The following is a 27,213-nucleotide window of genomic DNA, read 5'->3' on the forward strand; positions in this document are numbered from 1 at the left end:
CTGGTTCCTAGAGTGGCTCGCCGTGTGTAAAGCGACGTCGTTCCCACCAAAGATACCATGTCGCAGTAGCAACCAGATCGTTCCGGTTGACGTCAGTTAGGACTGGGCCTTGGGTGCTTGGCGCAAGGAGGACGTCAACCATCAGTGAGGTGTCATGTCGGTCAAGCTGTCCCAGGTTGTTGATAAAATCCTTAAGACTCAAGATGCGCCACACCTCCTGTGCACGTGGGCAGGTGAAGAGTGCATGCTTCACGCTCTCACAGTCCAAGCTGCATATAGGACACTGGGAGGATGTGCTGATGTGTCTATTTGCAAGCACCCCCATGCATGGAATTGCACCCAACAGTGCTTTCCAGCAGAAAATATTTACTTTCGATGGCACACTTAACTTCCAAATAATCCCCCAAACTGGACTATTACTTGAGGAGTGAGAGTTTGTTTGCCTCAACTTTCGTCCATGTTGGTGATCCCATTCTTGATGGTACGCCGATCTGACAGAGAAGATCCCGTTCCTTTAAGGTGCCACGACACAAAGTCTTCCATCATACTAATGGCCAATGGAATTTTTAATATTCGTTGAGCATCAATGGGCCAAAAAGTATCTCTAATAAGTTGTTCATCCCACTTCCTACTTTCAGCATCAATAAATTCAGAGACTTTGGTGACAATGATATTACCTCTTCGGGTCATAACTTTCCTGTTAGGGCTACTCGGAACCCAGGGATCGTCCCATATATTTATCTGAGAGCCATCACCGACCCACCAAATGTGTCCTTTTTTTAAAGTTTAGATTCCTCCCCACAGACTTTGCCAAGTGTAGGAGCTCCCTTTTTTTAGTTTGTAATTTAGAATATCTCCATCAGGAAAATATTTTGCTCCCAGAACTTTAGCACAGAGAGAATTTGGTTCTGATAAGAGTCTCCAATATTGCTTCGCTAACATAGCCATATTAAAATAGTGTAAATCTCTGAAGCCCATCCCTCCTTGTTTTTTGGGCACACACATTGTCCACCATGCAAACCAGTGCATATGCTTCTTCTGATTTTCATCTCCCCACCAGTATTGGGACATAGCAGAAGTTATCCCGTTGCATACTTGTTTGGGTAATTTGAAAACAGGCATTACATATGATGGGATGGCTTGAACAACAGGTTTTAACAACACTTCCTTTCCCCCATAAGATAACAATTTCTCCTTCCACCCACGAATCCTTCTTAGGACCCTGTCAATAAGATGCTGAAAACAATATGTCCTATCGACAGTTCGACACCCACTATGGGGGGCAGCCCCAAATACTTGTTTGTGATCACCTCGGCTAAGATGTTAAGTGATGTGCACACCTCGGCCCTGACCTCAATAGGAGTACAAGGACTGAAAAATATACTCGATTTTGCATCACTTACTAGCTGGCCAGAAGCAGCACAATAATCATCCAAGCTTGCCTAAGACTGATTGCATTTGTAGCATCTGCCCTCATTAAAATAAGGGAATCATCCGCGAAAAGAAGGTGGGAAACCGATGGAGCGTTGCGGCATACCTTGACCCCCACCAAATTACCGGCCTCTTCTTCATATGTAATCAGGCTAGAGAATCCTTCAACACAAAGGAGGAATAGATAGGGTGATGGCCCCTTCTTGGAACAAAATAATCAAAAAAAGAATTGTTAATTCGAACCTGGTATTTCACTGATCGAACACACTCCATTATCAAATCTACCCAAGATGCATTGAAACCCAGTCTGAGAAGAATCGTTTCCAAGAAATTCCATTCGACCCTATCATAGGCCTTATGCATATCAAGCTTCACTGCACAAGTACCATACTTTCCTGAACTCTTCTTCTTTATAGCATGGTAACATTCAAAAGCCACCAGAAAATAATCTGTGATGAGTCGCCCAGGAACAAAAGCACTCTGATTAGGTGATATGATCTCCGTCAGAATAAACTTGAGGTGGTTCGCTAGCAACTTAGAAATAACTTTATATACCATGTTACAAAGGCTGATCGGCCGGAACTGAGTAATGACCTCCGGATTCTCAACCTTGGGGATGAGCACAATGGTGGTATTATTCCATCCATGAGGAATTTTTCTTGTGTTCACCTCCAGGAGAACTTCATCAATGAGATCCTCTCCAATGATGTGCCAAAACCTCTTGTAGAATACTGCATGGAGGCCATCCGGGCCTGGTGCTTTCAAGTCACCAATATTATAAATAGCATTCTTTACTTCCTCTCTTGTGTACGGCTTGTTCAACTGCTCATTCATTTCCTGTGTCATGCGAGGCTTTACCTTGTTAACCATATCTTGGTCGGCAAGGTTGTCAGAATCGCGATTCTGTTATACGATTCTACGACTTTACGATCCAAACTAATCCCTATGATTCTACGATTTTAGTTCATAGAATCTACGTTTCTACGATCCTGATAGTGAAGATTCTATGATTTGCGACCTACCGTCGGAGCTCCGATCCGATTCAAGATCGTGATTCTGACAACCTTGTTGGTCGGGTTCGAACACTTCTGCAGTAAATAGATTCGAGAAGTAACTTGCCGCGTGGGTTTCAAGTTCTTGATCTTGCACCCAAACTCCCGACTCAGTTTTGAGGCTTTTAATAAAATTTCGCTTGGGGCGTCCCTTGGCCGCCCTATGGAAAAAGTCCGTGTTTCGATCACCACCACATAACCAGTCAGCCCGTCCCCTGTGAAGCCAGTATAACTCCTCCTGCTCAAGCAAGTTTTCAATCTGCATATGCAAATCTTGTTGTGTTGCCATCGCTTCATCTGTGAGGGGTCCCGTCATTACTTCATTAAGCTTTTTCTATAACTCTTGTATTTTGTTCCTTGGACCTTTCAACACGTCTTTATCCCACTTATGCAGGGCTGCATGGATCTCACCCGTGCAGTGCACCAAGGACACAGCGTCATGCATCTTGCCGCTCTCCTCTCCCATGCAGCTTGTACTATCGTCTCCACCTCTTCTTCCTTGGCGAGCCATCTCGCCTCGAACCGGCGAGGACTAGGAGGGCCTTTTGATTGTAGTCCTAGCTGGTAATCTGTATCAATCAAGATCGGTCGGTGGTCAGATTTGTCAAAAGCTTCATTTAACACCCCATAGCATGGGAACAGGTCGGCGTACTCACGTTGGGCCAGGGGGTGTCACAGGACACCGGGTAAAAAAATATCTCTCCCTAATAATAAAATACGGATTGACTTTGTCGGGTTCATCGTCACAATACGCTTTCTTCTTATGTCATAATACACTTTTACGATTATTATTTGCACCGTTTGATGAGAACAGTAACAATTTAGATTTAATAGTTTTTATGTAACACATATTTAACATGTATATGTGCCAACACATTGAGTTGTCATGTATATGCATATATATAAAGTAAAAAGAATTGAAATAGAAAATTAGAAACTATAGCAGACTAACGGAAACGTACGCCAAATTATCTGTACTAAATCGGAAACTTAGAACCATAGTCCATCACGTTTCATCCTCACAAAAAAAAACCTATCACTCTATGTGCACCTAACGGCAGGGAGACATAAATTAAAAAACAACGGGAACGTATGGCACCCGCAGGGTATGGGTACGGGTGGAGCTACCCCATACCCTTACCCGTCTGCCCTGAGTTTGCCCATCACCCATACCCATACTCGTCAAGGGTATAATTTTTTTCCATACCCGTCATCCGACAGGGTATATGGATACCCACGGGTAAAAATACCCGCGTTTACAGAAAATGATTGTAAAAAGCAACATATAATCATAAATTATTAATAGCAACACATTTTAAACAATGATGTACAACAACATATTTTCATAAACAAAAATACTTGCCTATAAAGTGACATATAAAAATGTTAAACAACAACACATACGCATACACTTTAAGTTCACAAAATCATGATAAATTATAGAGATAATTTGAATACACATTAGAGTTTTTACCTAGCGTAATTAGGAGGGGAAATGAATACATTGGGATATTAACGGAAACCCACCTGTCAACATTTTAGATGGGTACATGAGAACGCAGGCATGGGTTATACGATCCCATACCCATACCCTCTCTACCCGATGGGTATGATATTTTTCCATTTAAGTACCCATGGGTAATTTTTGGTCCCATACCCTTACCTTAATCGGGTTTTTACCCACAGGGTATGCGGGTAATGGGTACCAATTACCATCCCTAAACGTGCATTACTTCAATCGGACATGGCAAGTCAAACGACCAAGCTGTAGCCAAATACATATACATATCAGAACTGAACACTGGTTATTAAAAAAAACAGAACACTGGCCAATATATCAAAACTGAACACCGGCCAGGCCATCTAAAAAACCTAAGCCCAATCCAAAAAAAGGCCCAACCACACAAGGAGTCGAGCGTGTGTGTGTGGGCTGTGGCCGGAGGCTGTGTGGAGCTGCTGAATGATGCTGCACGGCAACGATTTGCAGAGCCACAATGTTAATTGGAGCCAAGTCGTTCATAAATTTGGACCTCAGGCTACAATGAGACAAAAATAAGAAAAATATATTCAAAACTGACGTTAAAATAATTTAATACTGTGAAATAATTTATTGTACTTTAGTATCGCCTAATAACAAATCTATGCGTATCACGAATATATCAATATATACGTGTGGAACTAGGGTCACTAAAGCATTCGCAAAATGCAATTCCGGCAAGCCTCTGTCTTTCGTAAGCAACAAACTGAAGCAAGAGAAAGACAAACCAAGTCACACAAATTTGGAGCTTGAAGCCAAAAAATATTGTAATATATATAAAGCATATTAAAAATGTTTACATATTTTGAAAAGAGATTTTAACCTTATTTTCGGATATCATTATGACAAGATTTACACACAAGCCCAATACATGTATATATAAGTGTGGACTGACTCCCGATGGCGCGCGGATTTGTTCGTCATCTTGCGGTGGAGGCAGCAAGCAAGAGCACACGAGATAATGGACGCGAGCCCCACAGGAGGTTCTACTGCCCCGTGAACTGCAGTTCAATTGCCAGCGGGAGGAGGGATAGAAACCGCGGGCCTCGGACAACGGCGCCATTGCTCCAGGCCATGCTCCAGGTCCAGGCCGTGTCCAGACCGAAGATACGGCCGAACGGCGAGCTTGAAGGCCGCTGGGTATGATGTAGGGTGGAGGCAACCGAGCATCACACACACGCAGCAGCTCCTCGCCACGGGCTCGTGCTATCCTGGATCCGGCGATGTTTGGAGTTCCTCATCTAGCGGCAACAGCAGCGGAAGGACATTGGTGGCGCGAGTAGAAGGGGCAGCGAGGTGCAGGGTGCACGCGGCAATGGGGCTCGGGCAGGGTGACCGTGAGTTTGAGGCGGTCGTCGGGGACGACGGGTTGGGGCGGGGCACGACGCCAGGGAAAGCAGTGGCCGTGCACGAGGGCTCAGACGGCGACGTACTGCTGCTCGGGCGGCGGGATGGGGAGAAGGCCGGCTCTGTCAAAGAAGGATGCCGCCGGGTCTATGGAAGAAGGCCGGAGGGGCGGGGATGGGGCCCGCCGGAGGGATCCGTGGCCGGCGGCGGGATAGTGGATGTAGGGTGCGGGAGGGTGGGGGCAGCGTGCCAGGAAGGGCAATGTGTAGGCAGGGGTTGGGAGGTCGGAGGACGAGGACCTGGGGCTGGAGACCGGGAAGTTCGCGGCGGTGGCACGCTAGAGAAGTCCGCGGTGGCGGCGCGCTGGTGCAGATTGCGGTTGCAGTGTGCTGGGTCTCGGCGGCGAGGGATGGTGGCGGCGGTGCGATGAGCAGTTGGCGGTGACGGTGGGAGGATTTGGGAAGGACAGGGTCGGGTGGGTTCTTTTTTGTTTTTTGTTTACATGCATCATTTGACTAGGAAAATTTCAGATAGTGTGCCATCTCCTGAAAATTGTTTAACAAAAAAGTTCTCGGTGGCCATGAACACCAGATGGCAATGCACCTGATGGTCATGGATAAAATCATCTTTTCAACTGTCTCTTGACAGACAACTAATGTTCAACTAAATAGCCGTGAAATTTTTGGAAGAGGGGAATTTTGAGTGGCATATATGGTTGAAATTTGAGTAGTAATACTATAGAAAAAATAACAAACAAAATGTTCATGTTTTAAAAAATGTTTGCAAATAGTATAAAATGTTCACAAATTCAAAAAATATTCTTGATTTTAGAAAATGTTCAAAAATTTGTAGAAGTGTTCATGAATTTGAAAAATATTCACGATTTCACATATGTGCATGAGTTCAAAAAAATGTTCATGATTTCAGGAAAAAATTAAGAGTGATAGTCTATCTCGGTGATGCAGCAAAATATGGTCATGCGATTATAATTTTTTTTTCTCCCGGTACAACGCACGGGCCCTTTTGCTAGTTTTACCTATACGTATATAGCCCATATAGGGCTGGGACACCCCGTAATTTCATTACCTGGACACCGGTACAACAAGCCGGCCCGTTCAACAATTACCTGCGCCGCGATGCAGCTAGCCAGTGCGAGGCCCAGTCTTAGCAGCGAGCGAGGCAGCCAGGGCGCGCGGTAGCTAAATCGATCGACCACCCCTAAAAAAACTAAATCGATCGACCAGGTTCTCATCTAATTATTTCTCATTTCTCAAGAAAAAACCTAATTATTTCTCAGAAAAAGGCTCTCGTCGAGCTCTTACAAAAAGGCTCTCATCTAAAACATACAATTTCTAAAAAAATAGGACAAACAAAAAATGTCATGCACCTCTTTGTGTCGCTCTAAATAAAATCAATCCATCGCTGACTCGGCACTCAACATACTCACTTTGACGCCGCCGTCCCCAGATCATGTCGAGTGGCCGAAGCAGCGGAAGAAATAGAAGGTAAATCATAAGAAGTACAGACCCCAATGCGCCATGTTTCTTCTAGATTGCAAATCTTGTTCCTCGAACCCTTGAGGATTAGGGTAAGGGCTCTTAACATATGGTGATGATTAGATCATTGAAATATTCATAAAAAAATTTGTGTGAAATATTCAAAATTTATTCACAAAGTGGAGGTTAGATCGCAATCCTTGAAGGTGATCGGCATTTGTGATGGACAACTCTCCGAAGACTAGACGCACCAAAGTAAGCTTATACTTTTAAAATCCAAGTATTAAATACATATTCCTTCATGGTTTAATCTTCTCTGCCCAAATATAAATGCTGCTGACGGCACGGTCCAGCCTTTCCCGAATACGGCCCCGACGCCAAGTGTAGCCTAGATCCTCCAGACTATAGTCTTTCAAAACATCACTGAATTGTTGCATGCACCGTTGTGGACGAGCCACATCCACCCTCCTTTTCATGCGTAGATAATATTTCATTAAAATCACCAGCAATTACCCAAGGCAGACTGGCCTTTGCATGCAGGTCTCGCAAGTAATCCCAAGTCATATACTTCCGCTCAGCACTTGGTTCACCATAGATATATACCTGTAAAGCGCCATCCCGCTTCTTCGGACTCTCTGATGCGAATGTCAATGAAGTTTGTGTGTACCTCGGAAGATGTGACCCCCAAGTTGGACTGCCAAAACATCACTAATCCACAGCCTCCTCTTCAACTTCTCTGCCTTGCCTCTACACAGAGAGTGAAGTGCACTGTAGGTCCTTGAACTATTCCAGGGATGTCACGTAGGTCCTCGAACTATAAAAATCGTCATCCAGGTCCTCAAAGTGCAGTAAGTGTGTCATTCAGGTCCAAAATCTCCCTGACAGGCTCTAACTGGCCAGCTGGCACGTAAACAGTAACTGTAACAGTGCATGGCAAACAGTCCTGAATTCCTGTGCGTGATGAATAGTACATGACAAAGAAAAAATATAAAAAATATCAAAAAACTGAGATCCTCTGTCATCGAAGAGACCCTGGCACGTGAATAGTAAAAATGGTCATTAATTCAAAAAAAGGTTCGCGAACGATGAATTTGGAAAAATATTTGTGACTTTAATAAAATGTTCGCGAACGATGAATTTGGAAAAAAATATTCGCGAGTTTAAAAAAGTTCGTGAACGATGAATTTGGAAAAACTATTCACGACTTTACAAAAATGTTCACGAACGATGAATTTGGGAAAAATATTCGCGACTTTAAAAAAATATTCGCGAGTTTAAAAAAAGCTCGCGAACGATGAATTTGGAAAAAATATTCGTTACTTTAAAAAATGTTCGCGAACGATGAATTTGGAAAAAATATTCGTGACTTTAATAAAATGTTCGTGAACGATGAATTCGGAAAAAATATTTGCGACTTTAATAAAAAGTTCAGTAACATTTTTTAAAGTCATGATTTTTTGTGGTTCGCGGACATTTTTTTCCATACCCACGAACAATATTTGTGGTTCGTGAACATAGTTTCAAATTTATTGTTTGTGAACTTTTTTAAAGTCGCAAATATTTTTCCCATATTCGCAAACATTTTTATGAATTAATGAACATTTTTACTATTCACGCAACAGGGGTATTTTTGATGCCAAAGATTTTCAGATTTTTTTGTTCATAATTTTTTTATTTTTCGCACTGTTCACCATGCCAGCTGGCATGTGAGACGCATCTGTGTAGGAGTGAAGTGCACTGTAGGTCCATATTTGCAAACATTTAGGTAATCGCCGACCTTATTTATCTTGCTTCCCTGTCCTTCCTGCACCACATCAATCTTCCTTCCTAATGCCATCCCAGGATTCCAGCCCACCCAAGAAACAAAACGAAATCTAGAGCTGGCCAAGTAAATGAAATGCCTTTGGTCCATCCTGGCTGCAGCAGCACGAGCAAACCATCTGACCAACTAATACGTACTTCAGCACGCTCGGCTCAACCATCACTACCAAGTTAACTGCCTACATCCTCCTATTACAAGTCTAAGCGGAATAGCTGCGCAAAAGAACTACTAGTAAGTTCTCGCCAACTGAACCTGAAACCGGCCTGAAACTGAAATCCAGTACAAGTCTTTTCAGAGCTACTCTACTCGCTCAAGGTCCTGCAACTGCTGGCTGGAGTTCCTAGATGATCTTGCTCATGGGCCTGAGCTCCGTGGGCAGGTGATCGAAGTTGCCCGAGTCCACATCCGCCTGGAACATGGGCCGCTGCCCGAACTCGCGCAGGGCGGCCGGCGCCAGGTGCTCCTTGTTCGTCGACATCATCACGTAGTTCGGGTCTGCCCTCTCGTAGCTGCATTTTTTCCACAACAAAGAATTCATTCTCAGTCAGTTGCCGGCAATACACCGCAGATGAAAGGCAGTCACAAGAACGAAAGCCTCGAATGGAGACTGTCGCAATCATCCGATGGGGAAACGGTGGTACCTGGGCTTCCTGAGATCCTCCACGCGGATTCCAAAGCCGTACGACGTTGTCCCCTTCGAGTGGTCGTTCTCCGCTGCAAACGTCGCAGCAAGAGTCAGCTCAAAGTTGTATCAAGTCCTCCGTTGATAATTTGAAACCACTTTTCCATTTTGATTCAGTTTCTCTACATCATCAGAATGGATACATCGACGCACAGAATCATTTTTACGTTTTGTGGATTCAGTTTCTCTACTTCATCAGAATGTATACATCGACACAGAAAATTGTAGTGTGCATTTGGTTGTCCTGAATACGAGCCATTTTGCTTTAGGAAATATGTGCTGCTGTCCGCTCTTGTTCGCACGCAAAAGTACAAAGACATGGTCACGCACCTGTGACGCTAAATGTGAAGGATGGTCTCCACCATGACTTGAATGCCAGAGCTACGGACGACTTGGAAGGACCCAGCTTTCCCTGTTGACAAGAACAGGGCAACGGTGATCAGAAGCAAATGAGTCTATATAAGAACTGCTTACAGGTCCCATTGATGTGTGGGTCTACTTAACCTTCAGCAGGAAGTTCTTGTTCGCTTGCCAGCTTGCACCTAACTGAAACAAGGAGCTGTTGCCACTCTCTGCTGGTTTACTTTTATCAATCCTGACAACAGTGAACACGGAGTTAGTAAGCTGATTTCATGAAAAGAAACAAAGTTATGTTTATTCCAATGTAAGGCTTACCCTGTAGCCAACTCAAGCCCCAAGTCTATGTAGTTTGTGATCCCAACAACCTGATCATCTTCAAAAGGGTTTTTTATCTGATGGATACAGGCAGCATAGAAATTTTAACTGTAAACATCAATTGCCAATTGCATGGAACATCATCTGTACGCATAGTGACATACTGGCATCTTCAATTTCAGTCAAAACATGGTGGAGTTTAACCAAATTTGTGGCTAAGTACACATCTCTTGGAGATCCTTCTATCCACTAACAAAAATTAGACTTGGCACCTCTTCTTACTATGTGCCTGTTATCTTGGAAACAGCAGGCAAAGTAGCATGGACCATTATTTATCTTATGAACTTTGTAATCTTACCCTCTTACTAAAAAGATAATCATTCTTGTGCTTTCTCAGTTTTTTTACTAATATGTACTCCCTCCGTAAACTAATATAAGAGCGTTTAGATTATTACTTTAGTGATCTAAACACTCTTATATTAGTTTACAGAGTGAGTATTTGTCTAACATATTGACTATTGCAACACTGAAACAGAACAAAGGAACTATAAGTCAGGATCCACAGACAGCATAAAAGGCTTGATGTTCTTATTTGTTTTTATCTAATCAAAGACAGATAATACCAATTAGTTTCATCTTATCGAAGACAGGCACCTCCGTAACCAAGCAATAGTTGCATAGAGATGACAGAAAACCAATAACTATTTCCGAATAAGCAAAATACAAAATCAAAAGAAGTGTCCTTACCCTTCTTTGAACAACCAGGTGCTGATAGAATGATGCAATGAACTGCACATCAAGGAAAACAAAATTCCATTGACCATGAGACTCGGTGAAGATAAACACAGTTAGTGTTAGAGATATCAAGGTTTTCTTTGACTACCATAATAAATAACAATTTAGTTTATGTAGCAGTTTTTTTTAATGAAGTACACCATTGCTCCCTAAGAGAAAGAAAATTAAGAGAAACGGTATGTGTCAGACCAGCTGTTTCATGGCACGCTTCTATGTGACTAAAGATAGAATTCTTTGATGCCTAGGTGAAAAACATTTTTTCACAAAGAAACATGTATTGTCACAGTATGTACTCCCTCTGTTTCCAAATTCTAAATACTAGTCCAACTCTAACTATCTAATAGGTGTTGAAGCTTGTCCCCATAGTGATGTGTCATGGGGAGGTACTCATGCATTATGAATTACTCTGTGCAAACTCACAGTTGCCTACATATATTCAGATATATCAACATATAATGTTTTCCAACCAGCATTTTTTTCTTGAGAAAAAGACACCTCAACATATATATAGCTAGTTCTAGATTTCACATCCATTGAAAGGGCCAATTATCCGTCATAATGTCTTGTTTATAGCCTTATTAAAGTATACTAGCAAATGCAAGCGAATTTTCCAATCAACGAAACAGCAAAAACTAGAACAGACCTGTGTATTTCTGGCAAGCTCTAGGGAAAAATTGAATGAAGGGCTGAGAGGGCTTGTTGAGGCCACACCATAACTGATTGCATAATTCCAGTTCTTCGGGTCCGTGTATGGCATAGGATGTTTGTTTCCACCTATTACAGAATGGTCACAAGAGCAATAAATCTAATAACTCAGAAAATCTCATAAAGTGCAAATAAGAAACTGAATGTCCTCATCTCCTTGACTACATGCATGAAGGAAAAACAACTGCCATTAAAGCAGAAACCGATTGTACATGTCATAACATTACAAATATTACATTTCAGTCAAATATTAGAACAAGAGGAAAATGTTGGAAAATAGAATAGGAATAGAAAGTATTCAGAATTGCGACGTACTTCCATTCTTTGTGATTTCATGACTAAAGAAACTACTCCCTCCGTTCCTAAATATTTGTCTTTCTAGATATTTCAACAAGTGACTACATACGGAGCAAAATGAGTGAATCTACAGTCTAAAATATATCTACATGCATCCGTATATTGTGTCCATTTGAAATGCCTAGAAAGACAAGTATTTGGGAACGGAGGGAGTATATGCTAATAGGGCTTGATAAATAGAACATGCATCCTTTGGTGGTGAAGAAAACGAAGCAAATGCAAATCATCAGAGTGATAACTTAAGGGAAATTTACATGCATCTATACACAAAAGAATTGTAACAGATGATGAACAACCAGTGCTGCAACTCTTTACGGTGCTCCTATGCTCCGCTTCAAGCAGAAACCCAGAACCATCATCAAATGTTAATGCGACTCAGCAAGATACAGTGATTTTTTAGTTACATCTTCTACCTATCTACTAAGGTGTTGGAATTTTACAGGTTGATGAACTGCCAGTCTGGCACTGCTATTTGTTGAGCATTTTGCTAACAATAATAAGTTATCATTCAGAGAATAACACTCACTAAGTGGCTTATATTGAGCTCCTGCACATAAACTCCCTTTTCTCCCAACCAACCATGCTCCATAAGGCACCTCAGCAGATTCTGCAAACAAAGGTAATGTCAGCAGGTATTAGTGCTTTCAATATAATACATATTGAAATTATAGTAAAAATAAACTCAATATAACCAAGAAAAGATTGAATATAAGCATATTACTCGGCAATAATTCTAATCCTTTAGATGGATCCAAATTAAGTGGGTTTTCTACTTCGTTATGTATAATCTTTAAACACAATTCAGAAACTACATAAGACATAAATGACACATACCAGGCAATGGCACAAAGGACGCCCCAATTGATAGATTCTCTGAACCATATCTCACACCCAGGACAGCATAGTCCTCAGAAGACAGCCTGAAAAACATAATTCGCTCACTGTGATGGTTTCCAACTATATCAACTGAAACTGACAATGAAAACGTCTAACATAGTTTGCCCAAAAATAAAACGTCTAACATCATATTGGGGAACATTTCTCAAAATAACAAAGGCTTCCCTGATTTGCAACAGCAACTATATATGTAGATTACCTGTTTCCCATTAGCAAAGGGATTGTCCCAAATGCACCAAGACGATACTCAGGGAAGTAAGCACATGACCTCAGCTTCAGCATGCTGAATAAACAAGTATGAGCCAAAATAGCATCATCTATGCAATTTTCAGAATAAGTAATAACAAATGCAGTAACAGTATTATCCAACCAACAAGAAAGCACATACGGTTCTGAAGTCGACACTTGAACGTCCACAAAGGTATGGGGATCATACAAATATCTAGAAAGACAGTAAAGCATTTCTTATGTCAGAATAGAACAAAGAATGCATAAATACAGAGTGCTGGTAAATTATGGAATACGTACTTCTGCCAGCGAAATAGAGCGTCTCCTTTTACTTCTGTTCCACTAGCTTTATCTCCAGCTGCAGATACCTAGTGATATTAAGGTAGGCAAAGACTTCGCTAGCAATAACTAGATGTCAATCGACAGTGTACTGCATTGGAATAAAACATCTTGACACTTCAACTGCAAGACCTATAATCATTCGACAAGTCAGGAATACAAGGGTATGGGTACAGCTTTATAAACATGCACATCAGCTGAAAATACTCTTTCCAGCAGCAAGGTGGTATGAAGCACTGTTGGCAATCTTAAATTTGTTGATTGTGCATAGCATGGATGAGCTACCCAGTGGAGATTGGTTTGCATCAGAAGGGTAGCATCCAAATGGCAATGCAGTTTTATTGCAATTGACAGAACACGCAAAAAATGTTATCATCATGAAGCAATCGAGAAGTTACAGGAAGGAACCATTTGGAGATCCACTGATCCTCATGCCTACCTAACTTGGACAGATGCAGCAGAATAGAAAACAATGCGGTAATGATAAGTCATGTTTCAGAGGATACGTTGGCGACCAGATCAACGTGGGGATCTTCCAGCGGCTTGAGCATGATCCTCGAGGATATGGTCCCCGCGTTATCGAAGTAGTCCTCAAACAGACTGCGCAGCGGGAGCTTCCCGAACATGAGCTCATACGCCGGCACGGCCATCCTGCGTGAATCGCAAGTTTCGCAACGAAGGATCAATTGCCGCTACCATGTGCTCAGACCTCAGAGACGTGCTGTCAGAATCTTAGAATCACGACTGTATACCCGCTACGACTGTCAGTCAGTGGCATCGTAGAAAGAAATCGCATATCTATCGCTTCGTTCGCGAATGTATATTGTACTATAAACGACGAGGCGTCACTAATCACGGTCATTAGTGGATGGATTAGTACGGAGATTAGGAACCCTTGGTGACTGAAACCGCACTGCGCAACCCTTCTGGAGCCAGACCCGCTGTCGCTGCTACCGACCGACTGGATCGAGAGGGTTCGGAGCGGATTCGACGCGCAGGGGACGGGAGGGGAGACGGACCTGGTGCGGGCGGCGATGGGCGGGTAGTCGAAGAGCGGCGGCACGAGCACCATGGGCGGCGGGGGCTCCGGCTTGCCCAAGAGGCTGCTCAACAGGGAGCCCATCGGGGAGAATCGCGCGGCGGTTTGTGGCTGCGGGGAGGGGGGGATCAACTTGTCAACTTGGGGGAGAAGAAGAAGAAACAGAAGAGCCCGTTACGCTTGGACTGCGACTGGGACTGCAGCTGTTGGCATTTGAAGCGCAACACCGCATTGCTCTTTTTTCTTTTCTTTCAGGGAGAGGCCAGAGGGGGAATATGTCTCGCTTAATGCGACCTGCACTTCACGCTCGCCTAAATGGGCCGTCCTGAAAGAATGTTCATGCAGTGTAAAAAACAAAATTGTCGGTGCCAGTTTTAAAGAATACTAGTAGCATTTAAGAGAAAGTTTGTCACGTTCAAAAAAATGCAATGTAAACTATATGTATCCTTAATTGGAACAAATTTCAAAAAATGTACATTACATCTGAAAATACTGGTAAATCTCAAAACAAATCTGAAAAAACTGGTAAGAGTACCAAACATATGTTCGTGACGTTTAAAAAAGTGTTTATACAATGTAAAAAAATGTTCACATAATTTAAAAAATGTTTATATCATTCAAACAAATTAGCATCTATTTGAAAGTTGTTTAACAACAACAACAACAGCAGCAACAACAACAACAACAACAACAAAGCCTTTAGTCTCAAACAAGTTGGGGGTAGGCTAGAGATGAAACCCATAAGATCTCGCGATCAACTCATGGCTCCGGCACATGGATAGCAAACTTTCACGCATTCCTATTCATAGCTAGTCTTTGGTGATACGCCTATCCTTCAGGTCTCTCTTAACGGACTTCTCCCATGTCAATTTGGTCTACCCCGACCTCTCTTGACATTCTCCGCACGCTTTAGCCGCCCGCTATGCACTAGAGCTTCCGGAGGCCTGGGCTGAAAGATATTTAACACATATTCAGAAAAATGTTGAAACCATGTCTTTGAAAAAAGGAAGAAGTCCAAAATAAACCTTAAAATTGTAGACGAAAGCTAAATCAAACCCTGAATTTTGAATCCTGAAAATTGGCACACTGAACTTGCAATCCTGGTCTATTTTGGACCCTATACCTGTTTGGCACACTGGGAATACTACAATCCCGGCCGGGATACCAGCTACTCTCAGGGACAAGAATTTGGGCCGGCCCACTATAACACAACAAGAATTCGTGAGGTTTAAAAAATGTTTGCACATTTCTAAAGTTGTCTAGAAGTTAAAAATGTTCCTGTTTTCTATTTTTGGCACAAATTCAATTCGTTTTGTGTTTTTTAAAAACTGTTTGGAATTTTGAAACTCTAGAAACATTTTTAAAAAGTGTTCGTGATTTCAAAAAAATCACATTTGTCCAAAAATGTTCAGAATTTCAACAGATTTTAACATGCTTTGAAAAATGTTGCCTATTTTCAAAATTGTGTCACATTTTTTAAATAATGTTTTTGGAATTTTCGAAATCTTCATCAATAATGTATTTTAAAAATGTTTCGGATTGTTGGTAGTGGACTCGACGGGGCCAGCCCACCAGACCTGAAGCGATTTTTTTTCCTTAACATGCGACGTAAAAAATATTTCTTTCTTTTTCTTAACGGGCAACGTAATAATTCCAAAACAAAAAGACATGTCGTGGAGTCGAACTTGGGACCAGGTAGCCACTACAGCAGACGACTATGACTGACATAGTCAGAGGCCCCAAATATTTAATCAGAAACCAAAGCGTCGAACTTTGAAAACATTTTTTAGGGGCAAACAATTATTGAAAACATATTAATTTATAAAATATTTGAACATTTTATAAAGTGCGAACAATTTTTGAAAATTTCAAATACTTTTAAAAAATCAACAACTTTGAAAAACTGAACACCTTTATAAACATTTTTTCCAAGCTGAACAAATTTTTAAAGTGCAAACACTTTTTGAAACATAAATTTTTCTGCAACCTGAACAAAATTTTAAAGTGCAGACACTTTTTGATACATAGACATTTTCTGAAACCTGAAAATATTTTGTGACATCTAAAAAATATCACAAGTTTTAAAAAATGTATGGGCCAATCCAAATGTTTATACAATGTATAATAATATTTGTGTGATTCAAAAAATGTTTTGTACATTCAGAAAAATGTAACATTTCAAGAATGTTCACGAGTTTCAAAAAAACATGTTTGTGACATTTTTCAAATAAAAAATGTTTGTATAATGTAAAAATATGTTTGCGTGATGTAAAAAAATGTGTCATAACCTTAACAGAATATATGTGGCATGTCCTTGAAAGAAGTGTATGCAAATTTAAAAATGTTGAACCATGTAAAAGAGTGTTTGTGTAGTTTTATAAAATGTTTATTGCCATTAAGAAAATGTAAAACATGTATTTGGAAAAATATTACCATGTATTCAAAAAAAGTTTTGAAAACATTTAATTTTAAAATGTACATAATGTATTTGAAAATATCAAAAGTGTATCCAAAAATATTTAATGTGTGCGTAAAAAATGTACACTGGGTACTGAGAAAATTTAGACATGTGCAAGCAAGAAAAATGAAAAGAAAACGAAAAAGAAAGAAACTAAGAAAAACCATATTAGTGCTCGTGCGCAAGTAACTGCGCAACTGGGCCGGCCCAATTCAGTAAATCCCGACTATGTCCTGTCAAGGTTTAAAATAGACCGGGATTAGAGAGTTTGGTGTGCTCATTACAGGGATTGAGAGTTTGGGTTTTGATTTAGCTTTCGCCTACAAATTGAAGGTTTGTTTTGAACTTTTTCCTTGAAAAGAACATCGTGTACTTGAAACTTGTTAAGCATGTACAAAAATGGTTTTAGATGTATACCAAAAACATACTATGTGTATGAAAAATAGACATCAAAACATATGTTTAAAAAATGTTAATCATGTGTTTAGAAAATGTTAAACGTGTATACAAAATGTTTCCAATGCATATGAAAAATGCATAATTTATATGCAAAATGTAGACATGTGGTGAAAAAAAGAAAGAAAACCAAAGATAGGAACAAAGAAGACCTAAAAAGGAAAATGAACAAAGAAAAACCGATACATGGTGAAAAAAATATAAGAAAACCACATAGAGAGAAAAAGTTCAATGTAACTACTGTACTGGGCTGCCCTAGTGGCGTCACACCAGAGGCGAGACAGAACTGCGTCTCGCAATCTATGGCCCAGTAGGCCGAGAGTGAACATGGTGAGTGGCCCCTTAGCCGGGACACCCTCAGTTGGCTGTGAACCGGTCTGCAATTATGGTTGTATCTTTTGAGTTCGCCGGTTCCATCTTTTGATTTCGCTAGTCGCAACATTTTGCTCCGTCGGTATTAGCTTTCGCATTGTCGGTTTTCACCTTTTGATTTTGCCGGTTGTAGCTTTTGACTTCGCCCATCCCAGAATTTGATTTCCCTGGTCGCAATATTTTGATCTGTTGGTTGTAGCTATCGCATCAGCTTATAATTTCGTCGGTAGTAGTGTTTTTTTTTGCATCGCCGGTTCCAGCTTTTGATTTCGCCGCTCGTGGCTTTCAGCGTCACTAGTCACAATATGTCCATCCCAGTGGCGAGGTGCTACCTCGCCGATTGCCAACAGCAGCCCTGCGTGGCTTGCGGCAGCTGCCCGCCGCGAGATGCATCTCCACCTCACCAAGGCATGAATAAAACAACAACAAAATCGCAACCGTAAACGCCGACCACATTCGTGACTCGTGAGAGTGGAGGGGCCACGCGAGTGCCGGCCTCGGAGAGCTCGATCTAGCAGTGATGCGTGCCTCCCGCACCATGAGGCATTGCGTGGCGGAGTTTGGCATGGAGTTGCAACGGCCATCGCCGTCGAGATTCTTGGCTGGAGGTGGGGAGACGGCGAGGAGAGCGTGAGAATGGATAAGATGAGAAAGGAAGAAGGCGCGGGCGATGGGTGGGCCTCTGCTCACCTGGCTGCGTAAAGGAGAGTTGTGCGAGCGAGCCGTGCGACCGTCGCGAGCCCTGCCCGATTATAATCACTTTCCTCAACCAAACACCCTGAATAACTACAGATGTTGATTTACATCATTTCACAGAGTTTCATGGCTAAGTTCTAGAACAGTGTAGCTACCAGAAAAGATTATGCAGTTTTTGCAAGTTCAAAGAAGAAGAAAACCTATCTTAGTAAAAGGCCTATGAGATTGGACAATAGCCCGTGGTTACAATACTCCGTCGACAGGCTTCAACTCTGTCGGTAAGTTCTCAAAGTTGCCTGGAGGCGAGTCAAACTGAAACTTGCGCTTCTTACTCTCTCCGTTAAAGTTCACTTTGGTTTGGGTCAAAATGCTCGTATCTGGATCCACTGTTTGGTAGACTGATTGGTAACTGCATCACGGTTCAATAGCCATGTCAGTGCATCATCATCAATTAATATTCACAAGGCTTTGGATATGCACAATTCCTCAACAAAAGGAATCACTTTAGTGCGTAGTCCTACACTTACAACTCAAACAGGAACATAACTTCGCCCCCCCCCCCCCCCCCCCCCCAAAAAAAAAGGAACATGATTTATAGGTTACAAGATTTGGATAACAAACCCGGATTCTGCAGTCTCATCATCTCTCGCATGAATTCCAAATCCATATGATCTGGTACCCTTCAAATGATCATTTTCCACTGCAAATAGGTAGCCATGTTGAGATAAACGGTGAAAACTTCAAGAGGTACCATTTGGATTACATAATATACTCTCATATTGGGTGACCTAGCTACTATTTATTTATCATTTATATTTTATTATCTCATTTGGCCGAAATCAACAAATGTTGAATCGAATTCTTGAGAGCATGGTTAATAGTATAGCCAACGACCAACTATATGCCCCCCGCAAAAGGAAAAAAACCCAACTATATGAAGTTGCCACGTCATCTAAAGACAACCTACTGGCCAACATATACAGTAGTTAATTACTAAGAATTACTATTTTATTAATGCATGGCTCATCATACATTCTCACAATAGTTTTTTAGGCCCGTGCTGCAGTTGGCTATTAATCTAAGTCCGCTTTCCTTCTCTCTTCTCTTCTCTCTCGTCCAACTTAGCAAAAATATAATATTGTTTCTCAAAAGAGCAAAATAATAATATTTTAATCTTTACTGGCTGTTTGGATCGCCTTATTGTACTTGCTATGATGATTATGAAACTATGAAAATTAATATAAACAAACAACTGCCACTTAATATAAACAAATGAAATGTATAGGGAGATTGCACTACTCAAAGTGCAAGCCTAAAAATAATATTCCCCACCTAGTTCAAATAGTAATTTGAGAAACTTGAGATTTTCCGTGAAAACAAAAGCCAAAAACTAGAACAACTGGACAACTAATTATGGCGACATGCACACGTACGGTTAGAGCATTCTTTTGTCCCTATATTTTCTGAAAAGGTATTAATGGTATTCTTGCAAAATAAAACTATCCCCGAGAATAGGAAGCATTGCAAACCTGTAACACTGGCTGTAAAGAAGGGTTTAAACTTCAATGCTAAAGCAGCAGAAGATTTGGAAGGACCTGCCTTTGCCTGTTAAAAAAATACATATATTGTTTGTAGTGGAAATAAATTTTTATTTGAGGGAGGACATAATATATAATTTATAAACTATAGACCTCCCACCCATTACATGATCTTCAATCTTGGCACCACGGTGACAACACACAAAAGCATATATTTTTTAATTTCTTAAGTTACACGTGGTTTGGAGCAATTTCAGAGGGCAAATAGTTCAGTGTAAAATCCCCACATTCCATTAGAGAACTAACCAGCAAGATGGAATATACAAAAGTTGCATTGGCGGGTTTCAAAGATATCTTTTCATAATAGCAATAGTTGATAAAGTGGTTGCAACCAACCTTTACTAGTAAGTTTTCATTAAGTTGCCAACTTCCAGCTATCTGAAACATGGATTTGTCAGCATTGTCCACTGGTTTGTCTTCATTAACCCTAGAGATGACACAAAAAGGATTTGCAATAAACTGAATCAATGAATGCAAAAGCTTGGAAATATCATTATCTCTGGTTAAGATTTACCTTGTCGCTAGCTCAAGCCCAAAATCAAGGTAGCTTAAACGTCCGGTAATACGATCATTGCCACGACGCTCATTTTCCTGATAGGCAGGCATACATGCGTAGCGTAAATTCAACAAAATTTATTTATTTCAATAAAATTGGTTGCATGAGATGTTTAAATAAAAATATAAAATAACTTTGTATTTTGTCTCATCAAGTCACATCAGCCTAAATCATTATTCCAAACTGATTTCATCAACTCTAGGCATTATTTCCGAACTGAATTTGGCCTACAGAGGAAAGATCTACAAAATCTCAACTGGAAATGCAGTAGTTTAATAAGTCGTGGTAATTAACTCTGCGTCGATCACAAATGAAATAAGCACTTACTTGTTTTAAAAGAATATGGTGTTGATAGACCGATGCCACCAGCTGCACATCAAGGAAAAGAAAATGTCGAAGCATCAGTCGGCGGGATTTTTGTTGCATATTAATTAAAATAAATGTGCAGTAATATTAGTATATCAAGTCTTTCCTTTAGCAGCCAACAGCCTTCAGAAAATAATTGGTAATGCCTTCCTACCCCAATAATAATAATAATAATAATAATAATAAACAAACACACGAGTCTCGTTTCACTATGATTGATCATGCCGAATGTTTTAACTCGTGAAAATCTGATTTTATTTTTACAGAGTCACATATTATGCAACTAGCAATTAAACAAACTATTCTTTTCGCTGACGATGTAGTCTTGTTTACAATCTTGTTAAAAGACATACCTAAGTGATTGGAAGGTGAAAAAACCATGAAGCTTTCTTGTAGAATAACTATGACAAACCTGTGTATTTCTGACAAGCTCGAGGGCAAAAAGTAATGAAGGGTCGAGTGGGCTAGTTGAGCGCATGCCATAGCTGATTGCACAATTCCAGTTCTTCAAGTCTGTAAAAGGCATAGCATGGTTGCTTCCACCTGTTGCGTATAATATGATGAAAAAATAGAACCAAAATTTTAGCGCCCAAATATCAACAATGGCTTAGGCCCAAACAAAAGCAGAAGCAAAAGCCCAAACAAACAGAACCTTAGGATAATTAGCTTGTAAAAGTCCAAATAAACACACCATCTGAATTTAATTATGCAGGTGGAGGGAAACAATACATGACTGCCAAGAGTAGAATTAAATCTAATGTACATTACTTAACAAGATTAGAACTTTGTGGCAGTAATTGCCAATCTACCAACTTTACAACCCGTACTTTAAATTCCTGTTTTTGGAAACTTTGTAGAATTGCCAAGAGTAGAATTAAATCTATGAAACTTTGTAGCAGTAATTTTGGAAACCTAAATATATTTTTCCTGACGTGAATAATAGAAGTAGATAGACAATTAATTTATGAAAAAGGATATTCTGAGTATTTAAATTGGGATACACATCTAGACTACATATATAGACTATAGACCTTTAGCTGAAAGCATATTCTAACAATACACTTATTATGGTTTTCAATGTTGAGTAAGACAATGTATCGAAAGGCTTGAAATAGTAAATATACACATGAACAAAAGGAGTACACAAGCCTAAAAAGTTATAGGACTGGTAAAGAAATAAATTTTGATGATAAGTGAAGGCTCAGTAACACTCACTAAGTGGCTTGTATTGTAGTCCTGCGCTGAAATTCCCTTTTCTCCCAACTAACCATGCACCATATGGTACCTCACCAGGAACTGCAAAGAAAGTGATATAATTAAGCATAACATAACATAACATGAACGAAACTAAAAATACTATTAATTACAAAGCATTGTAACTAAAAGGGTTCAAAATCAAGACTAACAACTACTTGGGTAGATATTATAAATTTCCATTATTTGATTGTGCAAACTTCAATAAATTTTCATTCTTTGAGTGTGCGAACTTCAGCAAGTTTCATTCATATATAATAACAAGCATGTATGTACTCGCATACAGGGAAACGGCAAAAAGGACGCTCCAATTGATAGATTCCGTGAAACATATCTTAAACCCATGACACCATAGTCCTCTGAAGACGCCCTGCAAAACAATTAAAAAAATGTAATTCATATAATGGAGAAATCAAAGAAAAAGTAAAAAAAAAAAAGAGAATGCCTATTATACCAAAGCATGGACATTTTTCTTAGTAATACCAAAAGATTGAACCTATATATGTAAAAAGTGCATGCATGGATGATCTGTAAGTGTAAACAAGAGGTACAAATAAAGCCCACCTGTTTTCCATAAGCAGAGGGAACGTCCCAAAGGCGCCAATACCAATACTAGGATAGTAAGCGGCTGACCTCAGTCGCAACATGCTGGATTACAAGTTATTAAAGACAAATCAGCATCACGTGTATATATGCACCATCTCTCATACAGAACGTAAAATAGAAGTGATGATTCAATAGGCCATCCACGACCGACAAGAAAGTGCCTACCGTTTCGAAGTCGACGCAAGAATATCCACAAAATTATGCGGATCATCCACATCCCTGAAAGATTTCATGCATCAAGCCAATTTGCATTTAGGGGATAGTAGAAAGTATATCATATTAAGAGAAAAGGGAATGTGGATGACTTCGTTGAGGAGAGGATCACCTCTGCCACCGCATGAGAGCCTCCCCGCCATTTTTAGACATCTAGTGAAATTCAGTTAAGAGACAAAAACTATTTTCCTTGGGGCCAAATTTGTCAAAATAGAGCAGCGCTAGCCACCAGTGGCGGAGCCAGGATTCGAGTATAGGGGAGGCCGAGTACGTATATTGATCTAATCTCGTTGGTAATTACTCGTCGCTCCTACTAAAATTGTCGATCGTTGGGGAGGGCCAGGCCCCTGCTCGTCCCCCCCCCCCCCCCACCCCGGCTCCGCCCCTAGTAGCCACGCACAAAACTAAGAAACGGCAAAAATACCGGTGGTAATATAGATAAAAAACTATTAAGAAAAGGAAAAACTCATGCATCATGATACATGTAATATTGAATGGATACGGTGGCGGCGAGATCAACGCGGGTGTCGTTCAAGGGCGCCCTGAAGAGAAGGCCCGCGTCGACGACCCCCTTCCCGGGCTGGTGAAAGTAGTCGTGGAACAGGGCGCGCAGGGAGAGCTTCCCGAACATGAGATCGTACGCCGGCACCGACATCCTGCATCATCCCTCCCCCTCATCAGCAAGAGCAAATTGAATCATATACGTAGTTACCAGCAATCTATCGCGAGAGGGTGTTGCACGTACGAGCGAGGTAACTGATCAAGAAGGATTTAGATATTTTATAGATGGGAAGGCGGAGGGAGGAAAGCTGGCTAGCGATCGAGCTCACTTGGTGCGGGCGGCGGCGGGTGGGAAGTCGAAGACTCTGGGCACCAGGATCGCCAGCGGCGGGTTCGGCTTCTTCTCGGGAGCACCCATCGATGCTGCTGCGGCAATCTCGAGATCGATCTGTCTCCAAACCAAACGACCGACCGGCCAAGATCGCGACTAGTAGCAGTTAACCAAAAGCTGGGGTTTGTTTCTACCTTGGCCGGGTTCTTAGATTTCAGGACACAATCTTGTCGTTAATTATCCCTTATGCTCTTTTTTTTTGAGCAACACTTGTTTATCCCTTATGCTCTTTGTTGAGAAGAGGAAGAAGACTCCTTTCTCTTTCTTCTTTCTTGCTACTAGTAAATTCATAATATTTAGGCAATATATTAATTGTACACGGATATTAGATATGTTATTGTATTAATCATGTGATTAGTGCAGTATTTGGTATGATATTAATTGCACGTTAAATACGGTTAACGCTCGCCATTGAAGCAGTCTAGGTCGTTGGATTGACTTAGTTTGATGGCCGAGATCAGTTGGATCTGGCTCTTTGGTTCTTTTTATTTTAAAATATTGGTATAGATATAGATAAACAAGGCTAAGCCTGCAGACATGAGCCACAGTTAGTCATAGACTGCGCACGTCTTTTTTTCTTTTCTTTTTTTTAGAAGAAAAAGCGCACGCCTTTTTTTATGAGAAGATGCATGTCGATTTTTTATACATACTAAACATTTTTAGATACATGATTACTCTTTTTTAATGTGTTTCTGAATACATGTAATTTTATTTATCAAATACATGTTGACCATTTTTTAAGTGATATAATTTTTTTAAATTACATGAACTTTTGTACATTGTATAAACATTTTTTAAATGTCATGGCATATTTTGGAACACGTGGATAGTTTTTTAAACTGTCACATACATTTTTATTAATTATGCAAACATATTGTTTACATTGTATAACATATTTATACACTTTATAACATTTAAAAGTATCACATACATATTTTAAACATTTTTAGTGTCATATATATTGTTTTGTATATTATGAACATTTTAAAATGACGGTAACATATTTTTTATACTCCGTTAACATTTTTTTTTCAAATTTGCGATGAACATTTTTACATAAATTAAGTTTCTGGAACATATCCATTTAAAATATGAAAAAGATATGAACAAATTATTTTTGAGACATAAATAACGAACAAATGAAAAGCAGGAATGGAAAACGAACGAGGGAATTTACTTGGGCCGACCCAATAGTAGTGACATGAGGGCGCCCTTGATGGGATACCATATCTCGCTGTGGGCGATATCTAAGCGCTCCCCAGCGAAAGGCCCCGACCTGAGGAGGGCAAAGACCACATGTCAGTTGTCAGGCGTTTGTGACGCTGCCGACCTCTTCCCCCTCCACCCGCCGCGAGCAACGGTACACCTACAGGTTGGCTATGTTTACGAAGGAGAACCACTTGGCAAATTTTGATTGAAAATAGGGAGGAGGAAGGGTGCCACCCTAGTGAAATTCAGGGAGGGAGAGAGAATTCTTAGGAATGTTTCTTTACCACATAGATACACAAGCGCTCATACATACACATATACACACATCCTTATGCAAGCGCGCACACCATATCCCTATGAGCACCTTTGAGAGACCGAGTCGACACATTATCTTGATATTGACAAAGCCGCCGCAGTCGCCTTTGTAGTCAACGGGAGCATATCCTCCCACTAAACGCACATCATGGGAAGGTCTGGAATAAATCGAGAAAAATACAAGCAACAATATTAATGAACAATGAACTTTAGTGAGCTAAGGATAGTACTGTCCTCCTAACCATCCAACCCCAACCATAGGTTTGTTCGCGATTGAGGAATGTTACCAATTTCATAGCGGTTTCGTAGGTGTAGCTAGCCGTGTAGGAAGTAGGATTATGGACCCTCTGCTCTGGCAACACGAGGGGGTGACCTGGTTCTCCCTTTATGCTTTAGTAATTTATAGAGGACAAAGTCATATCTGTATGTTCGAACCAATGGAGAACCAGGTTACCCCCTCATGTATTCGAAAGAGCTTTCCGACAATATAATTTTTGTGACATATAATTTGTATTTCGTTAGTTAAATTTATAGTTCAAACTTTAGCCCAAAATAAAAGAGGCCTAATAAATCCGGACGCAGCGAGACTTTCTTTTTAATCGTCTCTCAACTCCTAATGGAACTGCTTCGCACTTACCTAATTAGCCAAAAGCTTCCTGTCGGAAAGCCAACGTGTTTGGTTTGGCTGGATATTCTCAGTGGAAATCCATCAGTATATATAAGTAACCTAAAGAGTGTATAGAGTAGAATGTTGTAAATCTCCACACTTGTATTGACTGCAATAGTTTCGTGCGCCTAATTAAGTCTATCCCGAAGACAGGGGAGATATAATCAAATACATAAATATATATTAATGCAAAGATATGATTTCATGGTTGATCTAAACGAAACATTACTGTAAGCGATGAGATCGCTGCATGCGTTGTTCACAACACAAGGACTGACAGGTGGACACAAACGGACACAGGGTTGTCTGTGTGATGAACACACAGACAGACACAGGCGGGAATTTGTGTCGCTGCCACAGCATAACGACATTTTATTTCATTTTCAACAGAAACAAACAACACACATGCAGAAAGAACAACACCCGAGGAAGATAAACACACACTGACACACACGTAGAGAACCACTTATTACAAGGAAGGTAAACACACACTCTCTCAAGAAAATTAAGGGAAGCTCGGTAAACACACCTTCGCCTGCCGTGCAGTAGTCGTAGGACAGGACAGCAGACCCAAACATGCAGAAAGACGGACACACCATGCGTCCATGATAATCAAGCGCGATGGAAGAAGGGCTAGCTTCTTGGTTACCTTCCTCTATTGGTGCTTCTTCACAACAATGAGCTCGAACGCCTTGAACACACCAGCAATGCTACCTATCGCAGCAAAAAACGTCGCGATCTTGGTAAAGTATAGGTAAAAGAACCTGTGCACCGCGATCCAAAGCCAATTGCCGAGCTTGTACTCCTCAATGCTTTCCAGGATACTCACATAGCGTTCACCCGAGGGCAGGTGCTTGCCAAGGCTGGTGAACAAGTCGAGCGTCTCCCGGTCGGTGAGTTCTCCTTGTACGAGATGCATAGCTCGCAGCTGGTGCACGTCGTCCTCCCGGTGCATGAGCATGGCGAGGATACCGACGTAGGAGCAAACCACAGTATTGTTGTCCACAAAAGATATGCCCGTGCATACCTCCAAAGCCGCCATGTTGACGAGGCAAGTGACGGATACATTGCCCAGTAACATCGGCGGCCGGGCAAGAGGCTTCTCTTGTTGATGCGCATGTCCGCGAACATGTTTCCGTCGCTCACCTTGAGC

At 40.9% G+C, this 27,213-nt stretch overlaps 2 protein-coding genes across 2 annotated transcripts; both read right to left on the minus strand.

Annotated features, from left to right (window-relative positions):
* Positions 1-8,752: 8,752 nt before the first annotated feature.
* On the minus strand, positions 8,753-14,595 carry LOC123069436 (uncharacterized). Its single transcript, XM_044492294.1, has 14 exons — positions 14,383-14,595; positions 13,870-14,014; positions 13,325-13,392; positions 13,185-13,238; positions 12,996-13,079; positions 12,734-12,819; positions 12,426-12,506; positions 11,481-11,611; positions 10,790-10,831; positions 10,043-10,119; positions 9,872-9,962; positions 9,698-9,779; positions 9,327-9,399; positions 8,753-9,194 (listed from the first exon to the last, which is right to left on the minus strand). Exons 1-14 carry the CDS (start codon positions 14,484-14,486, stop codon positions 9,026-9,028), a joined length of 1,287 nt encoding a protein of 428 aa, XP_044348229.1. The 5' UTR covers positions 14,487-14,595; the 3' UTR covers positions 8,753-9,025.
* A 3,924-nt stretch (positions 14,596-18,519) lies between these two features.
* On the minus strand, positions 18,520-23,130 carry LOC123054721 (uncharacterized). The gene is made up of 12 exons (XM_044478585.1): positions 23,090-23,130; positions 22,930-22,983; positions 22,723-22,806; positions 22,443-22,528; positions 22,120-22,200; positions 21,317-21,447; positions 20,866-20,907; positions 20,497-20,573; positions 20,319-20,409; positions 19,914-19,989; positions 19,006-19,084; positions 18,520-18,793 (listed from the first exon to the last, which is right to left on the minus strand). The coding sequence occupies exons 1-12, from the start codon at positions 23,128-23,130 to the stop codon at positions 18,628-18,630; spliced, it is 1,008 nt and encodes a 335-aa protein (XP_044334520.1). The 3' UTR covers positions 18,520-18,627.
* Between the last annotated feature and the right edge of the window lie 4,083 nt (positions 23,131-27,213).

This window comes from Triticum aestivum, chromosome 1A (genome assembly GCF_018294505.1).
Source record: "Triticum aestivum cultivar Chinese Spring chromosome 1A, IWGSC CS RefSeq v2.1, whole genome shotgun sequence".
NCBI lineage: Eukaryota > Viridiplantae > Streptophyta > Magnoliopsida > Poales > Poaceae > Triticum > Triticum aestivum.

What these genes read in the sequence shown, in the direction of transcription:
- LOC123069436 (XM_044492294.1), bottom strand. Translation starts at nt 14,486, where the DNA reads ATGGGCTCCCTGTTGAGCAGCCTCTTGGGCAAGCCGGAGCCCCCGCCG. An exon ending in CCCATCGCCGCCCGCACCAG is followed by an intron (nt 14,015 to 14,382) that starts GTCCGTCTCCCC and finishes CGATTCACGCAG; the next exon opens with GATGGCCGTGCCGGCGTATG. An exon ending in CTTCACATTTAGCGTCACAG is followed by an intron (nt 9,400 to 9,697) that starts GTGCGTGACCAT and finishes CGACGTTTGCAG; the next exon opens with CGGAGAACGACCACTCGAAG.
- LOC123054721 (XM_044478585.1), bottom strand. Translation starts at nt 23,130, where the DNA reads ATGTCTAAAAATGGCGGGGAGGCTCTCATGCGGTGGCAGAG. An exon ending in GCTCTCATGCGGTGGCAGAG is followed by an intron (nt 22,984 to 23,089) that starts GTGATCCTCTCC and finishes GAAATCTTTCAG; the next exon opens with GGATGTGGATGATCCGCATA. An exon ending in GTCCTTTTTGCCGTTTCCCT is followed by an intron (nt 22,201 to 22,442) that starts GTATGCGAGTAC and finishes CTTTCTTTGCAG; the next exon opens with TTCCTGGTGAGGTACCATAT.